The 20,411-nt window shown below is 39.3% G+C and overlaps 1 protein-coding gene across 1 annotated transcript in view; it reads left to right on the top strand.

Moving 5' to 3' along the window:
• Nucleotides 1-8,382: 8,382 nt before the first annotated feature.
• bpifcl (BPI fold containing family C, like) overlaps nt 8,383-20,411 on the top strand; it is a 47,711-nt gene continuing 35,682 nt past the window's right edge. The window contains exons 1-5 of the mRNA XM_052606987.1: nt 8,383-8,483; nt 9,465-9,571; nt 13,095-13,206; nt 13,325-13,453; nt 17,837-17,989. Of these exons, the coding sequence (XP_052462947.1) occupies nt 9,475-9,571; nt 13,095-13,206; nt 13,325-13,453; nt 17,837-17,989 (491 nt within the window). The 5' untranslated portion in view covers nt 8,383-8,483; nt 9,465-9,474. The remainder of the gene's footprint in view (nt 8,484-9,464; nt 9,572-13,094; nt 13,207-13,324; nt 13,454-17,836; nt 17,990-20,411) is intronic.

The following is a 20,411-nucleotide window of genomic DNA, read 5'->3' as shown; positions in this document are numbered from 1 at the left end:
TAAAAGGAAGATTAGATATTGGTCTAAAATGGTGTTATTAAGATTGCTCTTTTTCAGCAGGGGCTTAACAACTGCAGTTTTTAAGGAGTTTGGAAATGTCCCAGAAAGAAGTGAGGCGTTCACCACTTCTAAAAGATCTGTCTTCCAGAATTTTGCTATCAATTGTTTCAAAAATAGACATAGTATATTTTTGATATTGTGGCCTAATCTGTCTGACCTCTGTATTACTTCAGGATGTGATAATGATATTCCTGATATTGATGATCTTCTCAGAAAAGAAAGAAGCAAACTCATTGCATTTGCTGTCTGAGAGCATTTCATTCGGAATCTGACTTGGGGGGTTTGTCAGTCTCTCAACAGTGACAAAAAAAGCACTAGTGTTATTTAAGTTACCGTTTATAAGGTATGAGAAGAAATTCTGTCTATCTGTGGCTAGTTTCACATTAAAAGCATGAAGGCTGTCTTTATAGATGCTATAGTGAATTTCAAGTTTTGTCTTCTGCCACATCCACTCAGCTTTTCTGCATTGTCTTTTCATAGTTTGAACTGCTGTTCATCTTCTCCAAACTGATTACTGTATGTTTGTTTTCTTACCGACTATTATTGGAACAATATCATCAATAACATTCTTAACTTTTGAGTTAAAGGAATCAAGGAGAGTATCAACAGAGTCTGCAGAAATGCTTGGTGTTAAAGATATAGCCTCCATAAATAGTACACTTGTGTTCTCGTTAATGCATCTCCTTCTGACAGAGACAGATCTAGATTCAGTGGTAGCATACATTAAAATATCAAATAAAATACAGAAGTGATCAGATAGTGCTATGTCCTTAATAACAAAGCCTGGAGAGTATTTTGGAGGCCTGTAAATAATAATAAACAGAATGCGTGGGGCACCTTTTAGCACAATCCCTAGATATTCGAAAGACAAGTACTGACCAAATGACACTTGCTTGCATTGATAGACATCTTTAAATAGAGCAGCTACACCCCCACCTCTCCTAACAGTCCTGCAAACACTCATGTAAGTGAAGTTAGGAGGGGTTGCTTCATTGAGGACTGTTGCACTGCAGCTGTCTTCAAGCCATGTTTCATTTAGAAACATAAAATCCAGATTGTTTGTGGTTATAAATTCATTGATTAGAAATGATTTATTTTTTATTGAGCGAATGTTTAAAAGTGTTAACTTGATGGCAGTGCTTTGTGTCTTACCATCAATCTTAGTTTGATGCATAATAGGCCGCAGATTAGATGAGTTTGCCCTTCGGCTTGAGAAGGCCTTAGACTTTCTATCACGTGATAAAACTGAAATAGAGAAAGCTACAAGCACAATGGGTGTCATGGTTTACGCTGCCGGAAGAAACACGGAGCCGAGGATAAACGAAATAAGGCTTTTAATATATACAACTCATGGAGCACAGCGATAGACACACGTAAGTGAGTGAGTTAGTTAGTAGCAAGTAGCCAGTAGACCCGACAAAACAGAACTGAAAGGACAAGGCTTATGTACAAAGGATAATGGGGAAACACAGGTGGATGGAATAACTAAATTAACAGGGACATGGAACACATGAGGAAAAGAATAGACACACCTGGGAACTAATCAAACCAAACACGGAAGACAGAAACTGGGTCACAGGGGCAAAAACACTAAATGAGTCCAGGTGTGTGACAGTACTCCCCCCTCCCTGTAGGTGCGTCCTCGCACCGTAGAAACAACCAAGGGAGGCGTGTGTGGGAACTTGGGAGGAGGTTCCGGTGGAGGACGGACTCCCAGGAGGGGGCCAGCAGACAGGGACCACGGAGGAAGGAGCCAGGGAGGAGACAGGAGCAGGAGGAGCCAGATGGTCCACCAGAGACCAGCCAGGACGGAGATCCAAGGTGGAGTCGACGGCGGGAGGAGCCATGGTGAAGGAGGGGTCGACGACACCAGGGGGCCGACAGGCGGAGACTGCACCGGTGGGTGAGGAGCCCAAGATGGAGCAGCACAGCCGCAGAGCCAGGGGGACGTCGAGGATCCGGAGGGCCTAGGTGGAGCAGAAGGCTCAGGCGACCAAGGCAGAGGCAGGGTCCTGGCAGACCGCTGTGGAGCCGGAGCGACCGAGGATGGAGGTGGAACCGGAGGGAAGGAGGAGCCTGACAAAGCCGGAGGGATGGAGTGACGAGGTGGAACCAGAGGAGAGGAGTTCCGAGGCGGCGGATGGTCGACGACTGACCAAGGTGCAGCCGAAGGGACGAGGGAGCCCGGTGGAGCAGGTGGGATGACAGGCCACGGTGGAGACGAGGGAGCTAAGAGCCAAGGCGGAGCCGCTGGGTCGAAGGACCGAGGAGGAGTCCAGGGCTCGGAGGCTGGAGGCGGAGACAGGGCCTTAACGCGCCAAGGCAGAGCTGGAGACTGGCAGTCCAGTGGCGAACCATCGCGCCCCGATGGCGCGGACTGAGGGTGAGCTGCGGGACTGACTGGCACCAGCAGGGATGGCGAGGAACTGTCTGGTCTAGGAGGAGGACAGAGAGGAAGGATGGGAGGAAGGACAGGAAGATCAGGGCTGGACGGAACCAGCGAAAGTGGAGTAGAGGGACCAGCAGGTTTGGGAGGAGGTGGGAGAAGGAGGCTGGGAGGGAATACAGGAGACACAGAAGGTTCAGGGCTGGGGGGATCCAGCGGAGACACAGAAGGTTCAGGGCTGGGCGGAACCAGCGGAGACACAGAAGATTCAGGGCTGGGCGGAACCAGCGGAGACACAGAAGATTCAGGGCTGGGCGGAACCAGCGGAGACACAGAAGATTCAGGGCTGGGCGGAACCAGCGGAGACACAGAAGATTCAGGGCTGGGCGGAACCAGCGGAGACACAGGAAACTCAGGGCTGGGCGGAACCAGCGGAGAAACAGAAAATTCATGTCTGGATGGAACCAGCGGAAATGGAGCAGAGGAAATGACTGGAGGAGGTAGGAGTGGGAGACTGAGAGGGTATACAGGGGAATCAGGGCTGGACGGAACCAGCGGGGAAACAGGAAAATTAGGAATTACCTCCATAGACCAGTCCATCAGATCCAGAACTTGCTCCATATGATCTTCAGGGACTGCATACAGCTCACCCTCAGTCGCAGGAGTGTGGGCAGGGCTTTCCTCCACGCCCTCGATCTCCACTAGGACTCCCACGATGCACGGTGTTGCCGGCTCACACACCTGGTCAGTCGCGCTCTCGAGATCCTGTTCCCTGTCAGTGGATTGCTCGGGCTCTGCGGCTGCGGTGGGCTCTGGCTCCGTGCGGCGTGATGGTGGCTGGCTGGTCTCTGGGTCGGGAGTGGGGCTGGCGAAGTCCTCTATGGGGCAGACGGTGAGAGGTGAACCATTTCTCGCCAGAGTCCACTCTACGAATGCAGCGAAATCCTCCCGAGGACCATCTTCGGGCGACAACGCTCTGCACTTGGAGTTCAGGCTGGCGTTGTAGAAGGCGCAGAGCGCGTCGTCTGGGTAGCTGGTGGCATTAGCTAACAGAAGAAACCGTCTGGTGTGGTCCTCGAGAGAACGTCCTTCCTGCTCCAGCATGAGGAGGAGGAATCCGGGGCTAGAGAGGGGATCCATCAACACTACGAAACAAAAAGACTGTGAAAAAACAAAAACAAAACGGAGGGAAAAACACGCAGTTTTCTACTTTCTTTTTCAGGTCGGGTCTTCTGTCACGGTTTACGCTGCCGGAAGAAACACGGAGCCGAGGATAAACGAAATAAGGCTTTTAATATATACAACTCATGGAGCACAGCGATAGACACACGTGAGTGAGTTAGTTAGTAGCAAGTAGCCAGTAGACCCGACAAAACAGAACTGAAAGGACAAGGCTTATGTACAAAGGATAATGGGGAAACACAGGTGGATGGAATAACTAAATTAACAGGGGCATGGAACACATGAGGAAGAGAATAGACACACCTGGGAACTAATCAAAGCAAACACGGAAGACAGAAACTGGGTCACAGGGGCAAAAACACTAAATGAGTCCAGGTGTGTGACAATGGGTTTCCCGCTTGTTCTGTAGGCATTTGTGAATGTTGCTGTTATTATAGCGGGGACCCAACACATATCACGGAGAGCTGCTATCAGTTGTTTTTGGTTCACCTTCAGCAGATAGAGGGTTTGGGCCCTGGTGTTGTGACAGCGGTCGGAGAGCTCTCACAGGAACAGGGCCCACAGGCTTTGGTGGTTGGGGGGCCCGCCGTTTTTTTGTTGATATCTGCGGGCTAGCAGCGAATGAGTGGGAGAGTTTAGTCCCAACATACACCAATTCCTCCATTTTCTGTGAGAAGCACAGAAGTGGAGATGCTGGAGAGAGTGATAATGTGTCTGGTTAGATGGGCTGTGTCTCTGGTGTTTCCGGTGGCATTGATGTGTTGTCCTGGCTTCCCTGGCTGTTTTCCAGAAAGTCATCCCTGGGTGGTGAATCTTGTAGCTGTTTTGATACATCACAGTCAGTCAGTGAGGAGCTCTGTGGGCAGGGCTCAGCCAGCATAGTGTCTATCAGCAGTGATTGTTTTGGCTGCATGGTGTTATCAGTATCCTTGTGGGATATGTCAACCACATGATGACTTGGACCCGGTGTGTGTGTGCTGAATGGATTGACACACTCTGCTGAAGGATGAAGGAGGTAGATATTGTCCTTAAACACTCTAGCACCAAGTTTGTTTGGGTGGAGGCCATCTGGTTTAAACAATTGTCTATGACCCCAGAAAAGATTGAAGTTGTCGATGAAATTTACTCCTTTTATATTACAAGATCTTTGTAGCCATGTGTTCAGCCCAAGCAACCGTGAAAACATATTGTTCCCCTTGCTGGGAGTGGTCCACTGATGAACGAAAGAACATTAAATCTTTGAAGTGTTTCAAAGAGTTCAATGAAGTCCTTCTTAAGGAGTTCTGACTGCTCTTTCCGAATATCATTCTTTCACACATGGATGATGATTTTATTTGCAGTCTTGTGCTTCATCAGAATGTTCTGAAGTTCCTTGCTCACATCAGAGACCATTGCTTGAGGAAGGCAGCATGTTGTTGTAGTCCTGCTGCGGATGTTTCTGATAACAGAAATAACACAATATTAACTTCTTAATGAACTGTTGTATAAGTATCACATTTGCACTACTAGTGTGTTATTGCACGTTGCCTACTTCTCAAAAGGGCGTTTTGCCCCACATCTTGAATTTTAGTCAAATTTTCTAGGCTCCATCACGCAGTAAGTTGTTGCCCTGTCTAATATTATTCATCAATCGACTGTATGAAATGGCAGATGTTCCACGTAGGTGTTTTTTTTTTTTTTCTCCATAATTAATCAATCTAATTAACGTGTTAAATTACCAGCCCTAATCTTGTTTCCTTCTGGAGCGTCAGTGAATGTTTGAACCTTTTTTAATAGTTCTGTTTGAGTGCCTCAGTTGTACTCAGTGTGAAAAGATGTATCTCAAAATCATACAATCACTGCTGGAAAGGGTTCAAATATGCGAAAGAAGCTGGAAAACTGATGAATCAGATTTTTCTGAAGCACAGTTCTCAGTTTAACTGTTCAGAACAAACAAGGGACAAACCAGAAAGACAGCCGTGGATCATTCAGGTAACCACACACAGCATTAAGAACCATGTTCAATCAAGAATTGGGTTATTTTAATAATTTCAGCAATTTATTTTTGTTTGGTTTTGTCTTGTGGACTAAATGTAAACATATTTTATGTACAATATCTTAACCAGGACAGAACTAAATAAAAAAATAACATGCATTTAGTATTATCTCTCTTATTTTGTTAAAATGATCGACATTTTCCCAGATTCAGGTGCATCTCAATAAATTAGAATGTTGTGGAAAAGTGTATTTATTTCAGTAATTCAACTCAAATTGTGAAACTCGTGTATTAAATGAATGCAATGCACACAGACTGAATTAGTTTAAGTCTTTGGTTCTTTTAATTGTGATGATTTTGGCTCACATTTAACAAAAACCCACCAATTCACATCTCAACAAATTAGAATACTTTATAAAAACCAATAATAATAGTAAAAAATAATAAATAAATAAATAAATATAAAGAATCTTTAAAACAAGTGTATATATATATATATATATATATATATATATATATATATATATATATATATATATATATATATATATATATATATATATATATATATATATATATATATATATTGTTTAACAAAACCAGTGTGGAAACCAATTGTTCACAAACTGGATAGATCTGAGGTGCAGGGCTCGCAAAATCGCTAGTCCGACATTCCGGGGCTATTGTGTTTTCCAGTCAGGGTCAAAAATCTGCCCAACGGCTATCTTGAATAGTGATGTAAAATGTATAACTTGATTCGCTTGTATGGGTAAAACGGATTGTATTAAAGCTTGCTGATTCAAGCGTTTTAAACCATACGTGCACATTCGGCGCTTGCGTACACTCATTCAAAGCACGCACTGAGAGCAGCATTTCAGACAATGCGCGTAGACAGAACTGATTTATCTTTCGCGTATCCTTGCTTCTGAATGAACTCACACACACACAAAATGCTCTCAAAATAATTGTCTCTGCACGTATTCTCGTAAACACAGTCGGTTATGTCTTAAGTGAACACATACAGTGCAGAAAAGAAATCTCCTGTGCATTATTATATTGGATCTGTGCACTCTTTCTTAAAGGGGCAGCAGCCTTTAAATACCTTCTGTTCCATTAGTGGCACCTGCTGTCAGAGAGTGACATTTGTGTCATTCACAAACGTGAAATCGGAACATTCTGTTTTTACTTCAATTTATTAAATTAAAAAATCCAAATAACATGTATTTTGCATCTTTTTTTGGGATAGTAATTCAAATGGATTCCTCTGATTTAAAACAGAGCACAGACAATTTTTTTGTTTGTTTAAATTTGTATATATATTTTTTAGTTTTTTTTAGATTTGTTTTAAAATTTCAAGTTAGTTTTATTATGTAACATTTCAATTTCACAAATAAATATTCAGCATTTTGTCTTTTGTCTAATAATAAAATGACACATTTTCATTTATAATTTATCTTAAATCTCATTTTGTAATATATATATATATATATATATATATATATATATATATATATATATATATATATATTGTAAGAATTGTATATGTAAATTGTAAGAAAATTGCTCTTTTAAATTATAACTGATTTCAATTATACAGTGCTGCTGAAGGAAATAATATAGTGCCATTCATTTGAATTATTCAGCCTCTTTATTTGAAATACAAAAAGGAATGTAGCGAAATTTAGTATGTTTCTGAGTGGGCAAGGCAATAGCTATTTGTAATTGAATCATTTATTGTATGTTCAAGCAGGTAAACTCATGCAAGAGCTCAATGCTCCGCAAATGAAAAAAAAGACATGCAAATTGAAAAGTCACATGCAAATTAAGAAAATATCTTCATCAGTTTGACACACACATGATGAAAATACACACACAAGATGACATAACATAATATAACATAATACACACAGATCAATATTATTATTTTTTAATTTAATTTTTTAACATCCTGGCCTGTATTTCCCAAAAGAATCAGAAGCCAAAATCCCAGTTTCCACCGCAGGAACTTGCCTTAGAATTTATGTAAGCTGGTTTACTAACCTTAGCAACTTCCCTTACAAACATTAACTATGGCTTTACTATTAAAATAAATTAATAAATAAATAATAATTTCGCTACACTAACCACACTATTAAGAATAAAGGTGCTTCACTATGCCATAGCAGAACATAGCAGAAGAAGCTATTCTTCTTTTCCACTTAAAGTTTGGTCCATTCATTAAACAAATATATTGTATAATTTGGACAACTGTGCCAGTTGTTTTGGCTACTTTGATTATGTGTTGGGTGTGTCTGGATTCGTTTTGAAGCTTGGAATGCAGCAGGAAACAGCATGGAATCCCATTCTTTATATTCAAATTTAATTTCTATTGATTGGAAGATGTAAATGACATAACATTTTTTGTTGTTCATAGAAATTCTGTGGAAAAGTGATGTTCTTAAAAATAAAATTTTTAAATAAAATAACATGGACTTTCAGCCCATAGTTTCCTTAAAATATACTTGATGATGATGATGATGATGAATGAACCACGCGCTTCCAAGCAGAGGAGCAGAGTTGAAAAATCACAATGTTCTTCTGCATGCAGTTTTTATTTTTCAGCCATTAGAGGGCCAAAGTACATAGTGTAGCATAAGATTAAAGTTTTTATTTATTAATAAATTAAATGAAAGTTCTGTATTAAGTTATTTAAGTTAAGTTTATTGTTATTATAGATTGACAGCCCTAGTACTTATCCTTTATTATTTAAAAAGACCCAAAGCAGGAACTAAACACCCTTCCCCCTTGAGAAAGGAGATCGTTTAAAGCAGCTTTTAAGGAAACACTGACACAGAAACACTTTCCCTGAAACACACACCTGGCTCTTCGGTACACTGTGAGGTATGTTCTTACAATTTGTGTATATTTTAGCATTACTTACTAGATAAGTCATTTATTTATTTATGACTTGGAATCTTGTTATAAATATTAAGTCATAAATATAAGTAAATGAAAGATAAATGTGTTGAAGCTCAAAGGGTAGATTGAATGCCAAGGTCTTGCATTTGATTGTCAAGACTTATACATGCTGATCAATATATAACTTAAAACTTCAAATAATAGCGGATTTTCAATTAATAAATATAAATGGGCTGATTTTATATAAAATTGCTGCTTTCTTCTCTGCTGTGCCACTCAAAAGGCAAACATTCGTAAAATACTTTGATGATTGTAACATTCCGAAGAATTCAGGTTTTTTAATACACAACACAAACTGAAGAACCTTCATCAGCTCACCATACAACATACTATACACATTTTTAGAAAGAGAATAAATTAAACCCCTGCCATGTAAATGTATTAACAAATGGATACTGTTCATTCCCACTGTTCATTACCTTGTTAAAATAGATGAGCAGTGTTAAAACTATATTTGTGTAGCTTTAGGGAAAAAAAAATAAAAAAAATAAAAAGGCAAGGCAACTTACGATAAGACAAACTAAAACATGACTCTGGTCATAAACAAATTGCTAATTATATATATTCGTCTAAGCATGGTCCTCAGATAAGCAGATGTGTTCTGGTCTTAGTCTCACTTCTCTATAATTTAAGGAAGTGATTTTTATGCAGCTGAACAGAGGGACTATGACTGACATTAGACACATTTGCATCCGCATTTGATGTGAACTTCTGGTAAAACAATATTAAGGTCATAGGTTGCATCTAAAGGGAGCACACATAATATATTGTTGAAAGCAGTGTCAGTTCACATCATCTGAATGAATGAATGGAAAAGAGGTGTTAAGATGCAGACTATACATACCAGGTAAAGCTGCAAGACACATAAATCTCATATGTAAAATATTTTGTTTTACACAACAGGAGTTGAGGGATGCAGCTGGTAATTTTCTTCCTGATGATACTGACTAACACATATGCAGATTATCCTGCATTAAAAGCTGTTCTGTCAGAAAAGGGTCTCAGAGATGGTAAGTTTTTCACAAACACATGAAAGCCACTGCACTGATTACATCTATACTTCATATTTACACTAAACCAGCATTGTTGACAAAGCTCACTCCAGACTCCACTCACCATTGTCTGGTTGAGGTGGACAAAAGTAAACTGAGTAATGCCCCCATTCACACTGCCAGTGACATGCAATGATAGCAGAAAGATCCAATTCATTTTCTGTGTAAAAAAAAAAAAAAAAAAAAAAAAAAAAATCACATTAACCCTGAACTCTAGATTGATTAACCCAAACCTGGCTTACTTGTAGTATACTGGTTTTAAAATACATGTCCGGGAGTAAGTTTAAACAACTCTGAGTATTTTCACGGTTAAAGCACAACTCATTCCCATTGAGTGATGAATCGACCAGTCATTATTATTTACTGCATATCTTCACCTAATAATAGTGCTTTATAATTTATAATAGCATTTATAATTAACATTTCATACAACTATATATATATATATATATATATATATATATATATATATATATATATATATATATATATATATATATATATATATATATATATAAAGACAAAATTGTTACGTTTGCTGTGGAGTCAAGAAATCTGTAAATATGATTAAAAGATAAACTTGAGACAAAATTACAGAATGTCACATTTTATTATTGGGTGATTCAACACAAAGATGTTTTCCAGCTAAGAAGATCAGCACTTTAAGAGTTTCATCTCCCTATCTGATGTTGCCTTACATGTCTTTCTAAACGTTCAGCTGTGTCCTGTTGCATTAATTCATCAGATATTAAAAGCAGGGAAAGTGTTTTATCTGTTACATTCATTGCTTCTGCATTTGTGCACCCATGGGTGTGCTGGTCTAAAAAAGAGGTTTGTTCAGGTGCATTGCTGGCACATTACTATTTTAAGGAGCTGAAAATAGACCAACTCAAACCTGGTCTAAAGTCTAAAGTCAATGGCGCAATATAGTTTTGTTAATTAGAGAGTACGTTGGTAGAAAATGCGCCTCTGGGCGGGTCCACAGTGCGCGTTGACTTTGCTTATTGCACACAGGGGATGTGCGTCACACATACATGCCAAATATTAAAAACAAAAGGATTACATTGTAAAATAATATTATTGTATAGGTTACAGAAATATAAAAATGTAATGATGGATAGACATTACGGGTATTAGAATTAGGCTAACTATTTGCAATTCAACCTATTACTACTTATAATGATGAATGAAATTCTACTTTATCCCATGCCTTTTTCACCTCGGGAATCTTTGGTGGATTCCTGCTTGTCCCGTAAATGATCTGCTCGCGTGCTTTAACATCGTGCATGAGCAGATTTCTTCATTTCAGCTTTTCCGCCAACAAATTCTGCCATGTAAATAGCAATCCCCATGGCACGAGCGCATCTCGCACAAAAGGTAATGGGAGATGACACTCTGATTGGTTTATTGAACGTTTCGCCCATTACTTTTTAATAGAAAAGGGACAACCCATTCAAAACTGCGCCCTGGCGCACGGACCGTTTTTCCGTCTTTAAAATAGCAAAAGTGGATTTGGACATGCCCTGAGTGCACCTGCGCCGTGTGCTTTAAACTTTGTGTTTAGATCGTTAAAATAGAGCCCTACATCTCGCATTTGATGTAGACACACACCAACCAGAGTTAAGACGAGGAAGCCGACTCTGAAAGAAAAGCAAGCAATTTGGATGCTAAAAGAAAAGAGTAAGTCAATTAGAACTATAGGAAAAACAAAGGGCATGGAGAAATCAAGAGTTTGGAAACTACCGGCAACATCAGCAACCAATGATGACCTGATCAGCTGAGAAAAACAACAGACAGACAAAATCATAAAAGCTGTGAAATGTCTGTAAAATCACCAACAACCTCCAGAAAGCTGGGGTGATGTTCTGTCAATCTACAGTCCGCAGGAGAATGAGACACAGAATTACAGAAGCTACACAACAAGACACAAAACTCTGATCAGCACCAAACATAGAAAGGCAAGATTCTTCACAAATGTGAGCCAGTAGAGTTTTGGAACTGAGCTGATGGACCAATGAGACAAAAATGAACCTTTATCAAGTGATTGGAAAGCAAAAGTGTGGAGAATAAAGGGAACTACAAATGATCCTAAGCATACTAGCTCATCTGTAAAGCTTGGTGGAGGTGGTGTCATGGCATGGGCATGCATGGCTGTCTCTAGAACAGGACCTCTTCATTTTAGCTGTCCCAATTCTTATGCTCACATCAAATAGTGGGATTAACTCCCATTAACTCTCACTCCACAGAAGAGAAAGCAATTTTGTCTTTACTGTTCTAATACTTATGGAGGGCACTGTATATATATATATATATATAGTAATCGTATAATATTATAAAGTCTCACATGTGCTGAATTAAACTAACCCTGGAACATAACCTACTCAGGAGTAGGTTATGTTCATGGAATAATTTGCTATTTATGTAACCTAAGAGTTACCTCCGTTTATGGAACTTAATGCTGAAAGCTGAGCAATAAAAAGTCCATTGCATTTTGTATTATTGAGACACTGTTTTCCAAATGAATGTTGTTCAGTGCTTTGACACAATGTATTTTGTTTAAAGCACTATATAAAGGTGATTGATTGATTGATTGATTGATTGATAGTGGTTAAAATAAAACTATATATCTATATATACTCTAACTCTATTGTGTGGATTGTCTCCTGCATTTACATTTACAGTTAAGTGTGGAGATTAATGTTATGATTTACTGTTATTAGATTGTGACTTGTTTGTTAGTCACTTTACTGAATGATACGTTGTTTATCTGGAAGCTGTAGGGAGGATGGGACATTTTTTATTTAACTGTTATCTCCCATTTGGGGGCTAGGAAGGAAGTTGGGGTACAGTTGTTATTTAAATGTTTTTTTTTATTTAAAAATAACTTCACTCCACAGACCACAATGCAACATGATTGTGATGTCATCACAGATCGCATTTAATTTATCTCCACTCCAAACAACTCTATAATATATAAATCATTTTGTTTTAAACATTTATAACAGCCAAACCTACATATAGAATGCTCCACCAAACAAATTTGGAAAAATATAAACAATAAACAAACTCTATAGTGGATCCTAAGTGATCAAGGGCTTATGTTCTGATTCAGCCCATTCCAAGGGTTCAGGAAGTCAGCACTCATACAATGTAATCAATGAGATACATCCGAGTAAACGGACGAAGGGGAGTTTGGGAGTGAAGGTCATAAAAAAAACGAACTGGAATGCAAGATTCTGACCAAACTGTTGAAACTCTATGAAGGTGGCATGATAGCCTGACATCCTGTAATGGGATGTTTGCTCACAGTCCAGCACCATGAGGCTCAACTGGCATTTTCCAGAAAATGTCAGAATTGGCAGAATCAACACTGGAACACTGTTTTCTTATTGCGAGTGATGAATTACCTTGTATGAATAAACGTGTGAATATTTTATGTGATGTCAAAAATGTGGTGATATCTATGTTTTTATGTGTTCAGTGTCTCAAATGATGGCTGTTTGGATACAAAACAAACTGAAGACTATTGAAATCCCAGAGATCCGGGGTGGGGTGGACATTGGGATCGGCACTGTACATTATGTCATCTCAAAGTCAGTACACAGTACACTGACAAACCATTAAACCAACTGAACAAATGCATCACACGTTGAACAGTTGTTTAAGCATACAGAGGAAACGTTGTGAATCTGTTTTTGTTTTTGTCCCTAGCATGCGGGTTGTGCAGTGCAGAATGTCAGGCCCATCAATGGAGTTTGAACAGGGAACAGGTGTATCTGTGGAGGTCAATCAACTCTCATTAGCCGTCACAGGAAGCTGGTCAACACGGTTTGGCATCATGTAAGTAAAGAGTGAAACAATTTGCAATCATGAGGGATGTAACGATTTTAATTTCACAATCGATTCAAATCACAATTTTCACATCTGCTAAATAACAAAATTTGTATATAATGTAAATGTAAATTACAAAACTAAATTAAAATGTTAAAACAAGCCCCAAATCAAACCATCTCAACTTTTCTAAAGACAGTAGGTTCTCCTCAGACATTCATTCATATAAACTCCTACCCCAAATTGATAGCTTTCAGTCACGTGACCGGCTTGAAGACCCGGAGGGCAAAACATTCATAGAACTGCTGCACAAAACTAGAAATTTTCCATCTGTTTCACAGCTGCAAATATTTAGATTACCTCTCAAAAGAATAAAACAAAGTTATGTGAACAAAATGCAAGTGTTGGTCTTTTGCAATCCATATTAAGCACTCAATATTGTAATCATTAAACAGTTTGACAAACGTTGTAAAAGTACTTAAAATGCCTTAATATATTTAAAACAGTAATATTAAAAGATCAGATTCAGTAATCACCATATTAATGATGCATAGTTTACATAAGCAAGCAGATGATGCCGGAATATAAATGCAATCCGCTTAATGGTTCAGTGTTTTCCTTATAATGGTTTTCTATGGAAAAAAAAATGTATGTGAAACTTTGTACATTGTGTTTATATTCTGGGTTCATATGCTTGCCTGTACAAAATATACATAATAAGGTGTATACTGAATTTCACCTTTTAATATCTGCAGTTTATTACATTACTATTTAATGTAAACTGCGTAGAAATAACTGGCGGTCAGTGGAGCAGAACATCATTTTGCCCGCCAGGTGGGCAATCCTATGAGTGTGTGATGTCAATTGAACGTCACATATATTTCAATCGATTTTCAACCGACTCGCAGTTAATTTTTCAGTTTCACTGTTCAGGTGATCTTGAAAGCATATAACATGTTCTATCAGTAGTGGGTAGTAACAAAGTATTTTTGTTTAGAATTTTTAGTTTGTTACTGCAATTTCTTTTAAAGTATCTGTACATTAAAATTATATTTATTTTGAGAACATTCCAAAATACTTTTTACTCACAAATATTTCTTTAAAACATAATTCCTTGTCATTTTGAACAAGCCAAATCATTGCCAATTTTGAGATGTGATATCTTTAAGCTTGAAGCGAGGAACAGTTCTATGGTTAGAAACACTTTGTTGATGAACAGAGAATTGTCAAACTACTTCAAACTGATAGAAAGGATATAGTAACTTAGATAACTTTTTACAATTGTGGTGAACAGAATAGCATATCAGAATTCCAGAGGTGTAAAATACTTAAGGAATTTTACCTGATTATTGTACTTAAGTATTATTTGGGGGGATATGTACTTTACTCAACTACAATGACTACTTGCAACTTTTACTTGATTACATTTCTTAAGAAAAAAAACAGTACTTTTTACTTTAACTAATGATCATAATTTTCATGGATCAAACACACACATTTCTACTTAAATTATGACTTTCATCAGGTAAATGTCTGGCTTCAAAAGTTCACCATCAAATCTGAGGAAGCATATTGAGGGAGCAAAGTTGCGTTTTCCCGGCCAAAAAAGTTTATTCATTATTTGTTCTGTTTTGATAGAGCCATTAGCTATGTAATATATTAGCTCAATGCACAAAATTGCGTGCAAATAAAATCAGTGATGAGAATTTAAATACAATTCATATTTTTTAATTTTACAAATCTCCAAAAGAAAAGTGTTTAAATAAACATTATATGATAAATTAATTGTAATTCATGTTTAGTGATGTTCTTATACCAGGTGGTGGTTAAGTTGTATTTACAATGTCATAATATGAATCATCAAGTAGGAATTAGGACTGTCAGTGAATATTTTTGGTTAATCTTAATAATAACATGCTTTTATCATTAATTAATCTAATTAGTCACAAACAATTTGTAATGATACAAACTTCCTATACATCGGGAAGAAGGAGGCGGGAACCGGCGCACAATCAAAACTCATTTTAATATCCAAAATAAATACAAAACGGCGCACCAGCCCCTCGCGGACGACTGGTGCGCGCAAATAAAAAGCAACCACATAAAATAACGTCCCAGGCCTGGTCCTCTCTCGTCCTTCACGGTCGTCGCTCCAGTTTTATATCCTTCCATCTCCTACGTGGGACTCGATACTAGCAGTGGGGCTCAGGTGTAGCTCATCTCCAATCACTACACCTGGCCTCACTCCTCGTTCCCACGCCTCTCGGCCCCGCCCCACTCGCCACATACCCCCATCGCCCCTCGCAGGCCGGGGGGTACTCCCGAGACTGCGCTCTACTCTCCCCCCCCCCCCTTCCCTCCGGGGGAGACCGCTCACGGGGACCTGCGGGAACCTGGGGGTAGGACAGACGAGGCGAGAGAAAAGGAGATGGAAGGAGGAGCGACAGGGACGAGAGAGGGGAGAGAGGAAAACAAAAAAAAAAAAAAATTCCGGTTCCCAGACGCACTGCTACTCGGCCCTCCACCAGCTGGGTGATCTCCTCCGCGGTACCTGGCGGTGGCACTGGACGGCCCTCGGCGGACGGCACGACACTCCTCCGCCGCCCGATGGACGGCGACGGCTCCTCCGATTTTGGGCAGCGGCAGGAGTCCCCCGTTCCCTGCCCCTCCGGATTCCGTCACGGAGGCGGCAGGCTCCGGCCCCCTGGCGAACGGCGCCGACTCCTCCGCTCCCTCACGGACGGCAGCCGCCCCTCCTTGTCGTGGGCGGTCGGCAGCGAGCTCGCCCGTCCCCGGCAACTCGCTCCAGCCCACCGCCTCGAGCGTCCCTGGCGGCACATACCTCGCCTGCTCGAGGGCACCGCGGATTCACCACAGCGGCGAGGGATCTTCAGCAGCGCGTCCCTCCTTCTCCTGGGCTTCGGCACCACTGTAATGATATGAACTTCTTACTCATCGGGAAGAAGGAGGCGGGAACCGGCGCACAATCAAAACATAATTTTAATAATTCAAAAGATAAACAAAACAGCGCGTCAGCCCCTCACGGCGACTGACGCGCACAAATAAAAAGCAAACACATAAGATAATATCCCAGGCCTGGTCCTCTCTCGTCCTTCACGGTCGTCACTCCAGTTTTATATCCTTCCATCTCCTACGTGGGACTCGATACGGGCGGTGGGGCGCAGGTGTAGCTCATCTCCAATCACTACACCTGGCCTCACTCCTCGTTCCCACGCCTCTCGGCCCCGCCCCACTCGCCACACAATTATTTATCAATGTTTATTAAGAAAAAAAAAAACTCTGAATGCCCCAAATTAAACATTTAAATGATTAATTGTCCTTTTAGACAGTGATGTTGAATTAGTATTTTTCTTATCGTATCACTTAAGAAGACTTAAGAAGAAGGTTGCATGGGTTACTGTCATATTCTCTTTGTGTATAGTTTTTGAAGTGTCATTTTTGGATGTCCCATAAACTTGCATTATATAAAGAGAAAGTTTTTATTTATTTTTTTTTTTCTAAAACTCTTAGTTTGTGTTCATCTGATAAATGAAAGTCAACTAGTATGGCATGAGGGTGGAAATTATGAAGTTTCCTTTTAATCCCTTTCCCTGGAAATTATTATTTATTTATTTATTTTTGGTGGAACCCAGGTTCTGCTGTGCCACTGCATTTTTTTTTTCATTCTCTCCCTTTAACCATTCTTCTGTATTGTCTGTCAGAAAAAAAAAAAAAAGTTGTCCATGTGGCATCAGTGGTTCATCCATAATTTTATGAAACTACAGGAAATACATTTGTGTTCAAAATAACAAAAATAATTACTTTATTCAACAATTCTTCTCTTCCGGGTTATTCTCTGCCACCATTCACAAGAGAACCACAAAACATATGTGTGATGCTGATGACAAAGGAACCAGTGCTTTGATGCATGCACTGCACCTTGTTTACAAGCAGAGGGATGCACATATGCATCATAGTACTCTCATGAATGGTGGAGGAGACTGGCTGGGAATACTTTTACATTTCATGGTCTTGAACGTGGTAGTTCCCTTGCTGTCTATGTAGGCTCAGAAAGCTCTCGGATTACATCAGAAAAATCGTAATTTGTGTTCCGAAGAATAATTTTTCTATACTTGTATAGAATATACTTGTTTCTCATGCTTATAATCAACAAATTAACCATTATGCTTTCACCATCTGCTTTTCATGTCATTATGCATGGCAAGTTAAGAATCATGAAGTATGTTGTGTTCAGTGTCTGTGTGCTGGATTTTACATTTTAGAAATGTGCATTATACATCCATAAAACGTGTTAATAAGTCATTTGCAACATCAAGGAGTGAAGTAGTTCCTTGATTAGTAAAATGATTGTCTTTTGCTCTGTGATTGCAGCCATGACGGTGGCTCATTTGATCTGGTCGTCTACAATATCAGAATCCAAACCCTCCTGGGGTTAGGAGATGAAGCTGGTCGTCTCTCCATCACTACCATTTCCTGTAGTGATAATGTAGGAGGTGTGGACATTCAGTTCCATGGAGGTGCTAGGTAAGACCAGTTTTAAAACAAACTTTGGTTAACAAAACATAAAAGACTAAGATTTGAAATGCTACCTAAAGATACGCACAACAATCTGTCATGACTTAGTTGTGACTACCACTAATAAAGCTGTTAATTATAGTGATTGTTGCCATTTTCCCATAGAAAAGCACAAGATATTCCCAAATCATTTAAACAGTTAAAAAAAAAATTGATAGGGAACCTCTATGATTTGTGGATCTCACATTGGTCATCGGCGGATCACAACACATTCAATGCATCATTCGAATTTGTCTTTGCATTTTGATTAAAATGGAAACTTCAACACTCCTCGACACCATCTCATCCATTGGTAACAGTGGTGCTACTTCTTTACATTATCAGTCGTCTACATATGTCTCTGTTAAGCTGGATTATTAAAGGCGACTATTATTTTAGAATTTATCATCTTGAATCACTGGTATGCAGTTGAGTGATTGAGGCAAGTCTGGGAGCTACTTTTTAATAGTTAATGGGAATGTTTAATGCTTTTAATGATCTAAGACAATGTCTACAACACTATGTAACACTTTAATGCTAGTTGGAGCTTGTTTTGATCATTACTGTGACTAAACCCAGGCACGTTTCCCCTGTTCTTGATGAAACTGATTTGCCGGAAACATGGTTGTAATTGTTTTGGAGTTAACACCTGCTCTTATGTCTTGACTCACTGTACTATAAATATTTACTGATTATACATTGTTGATTTTGTTATTTTGTTCCCTATTTTCATGATTTTACAATTGTTACTAACCTCTCTGTGAAAGTTCTACAGATAGAAGGTTTTTGTTGTGTGTTAACGTCCAGACCAATGTATATGGGAGTTTTCTTTCTCCTTCCTTTTTCTTTTTTCCCCTCAATCTCAGATTTGTCAAGAAAGAAGAAAGTTACTGCATTACCCTTTTAGGGAACTCATGCTGTGTCCTCTAGCGGACACTGTGGGGAATGCTACCAGCATGACCGATGTTTGAAGCTTGTGTAAAAAAAAAAAAAAAAAAGGCCAATCCTATTAGACCGCATGACCCGTGACTTCATGGGCGAGTGCCCGGAACTATAAAAGTATAAAAGACAACTTTTGTTGTCTTCAGGAGCTGTCTTTTTGATGTATGTGTGAAAGACCAAGGCAGGTAAACATTGAAGAAATTGTGTGTTTCTGTGCCTGCAGGCACTTGGAGACACACGATTTATGTGCCATGTGTCTAGGTTAGGAGCTAGCACGTTCAGTGCTCGAGGGCTCTCAATGTGCTCATTTTGACTGTTTCCAATGAGAAAGCTCTGTTCGTGTTTGTACCTCTTGTCAAAATATGAAGGACAATCATCTACGTCTTACAGTTCTAGTTATGCCGCTGCCAAGGCAGGGTGTAGACTTGGATCATGGGATTCAGAGGTCAAGCTTGCTGAGAAGTTTGAGAAATATATGAACCTTTTGAAGGCTCCTGCTAAAGTTTGAGCTTGCTTTAGTTAAAAATAACAGTGTTCTGTGAATGCTGATGCTTTAATAACAAATATTTATTGGGAGCGTGTATGCTGGAATTTCATAAATTTAATTTAGAAAAAATGTAATGTAACTAGTAATGTAACTAATTACTTTTGAAATAAAGTAATCAGAACAGTAACGTGATTACTTTTAAATGGAGTAATCAGTAATTTGATTGCATTTTCAGAGTAACTTGCCCAAAACTGCTGAGGATGGCTGTATTCTAGCACAACAGCTACTCCTCTTACTTGGGCTATAAATCAACACATCTCATCTCTTATTTGAAACAAAAAACTGTCAGAATTAGCAGGGAAATGGTTCAGAATCCAAAGGTTGATGGTGGTGATGGATGGTTGATGATTCAGGGTCATTTCGGGCTCTGAGATTTGGTCCTAGCTTGGGACAGTATTTAAAAAGGTGTAAGGGAAACAGGTCAATTTAGCTCAAAGGGAATCATTTAAGATTTTAAAGGGAATTTGAACAGAATCACTGTTTCACGGCTGTTCACGGAGACGCGCCTGCGGTTCAGTGAACGAGCCGTTTAACATCAAATCTGCGCTGGATACTAATATCCAAACTATAGTGAAAACACTATCAATTAGCACAGTAACAAGATCGGCAGTTTAAGACATTAACTTGTAAGCACAAAACACAAGATACTTCTCTTTTCAATATGAATAAGGCTTTATTAGATAAATCTAAGACATATAAACTAATCTAACACATAAACGCACGCACACACACATTCACACAAGTTGCAGGAAGGTCGAAAGTTAGGGAAAGATGAGTTTAAGAGAATGGAAATATGGAATCCCAAGTTAACAGCAATACGTTAAATTGCATAAACATGAACAACCATCAATCACGTAATTAGCGCTCGCATTGAGTTCCTCAATGAGGTTAAAATTATATTAG

The sequence above is a fragment of the Carassius gibelio genome, chromosome A9, assembly GCF_023724105.1.
Source record: "Carassius gibelio isolate Cgi1373 ecotype wild population from Czech Republic chromosome A9, carGib1.2-hapl.c, whole genome shotgun sequence".
NCBI lineage: Eukaryota > Metazoa > Chordata > Actinopteri > Cypriniformes > Cyprinidae > Carassius > Carassius gibelio.
The sequence above is the reverse complement of the archived record's forward strand: the minus strand, read 5'-3'. Positions and strand labels throughout refer to the sequence as shown.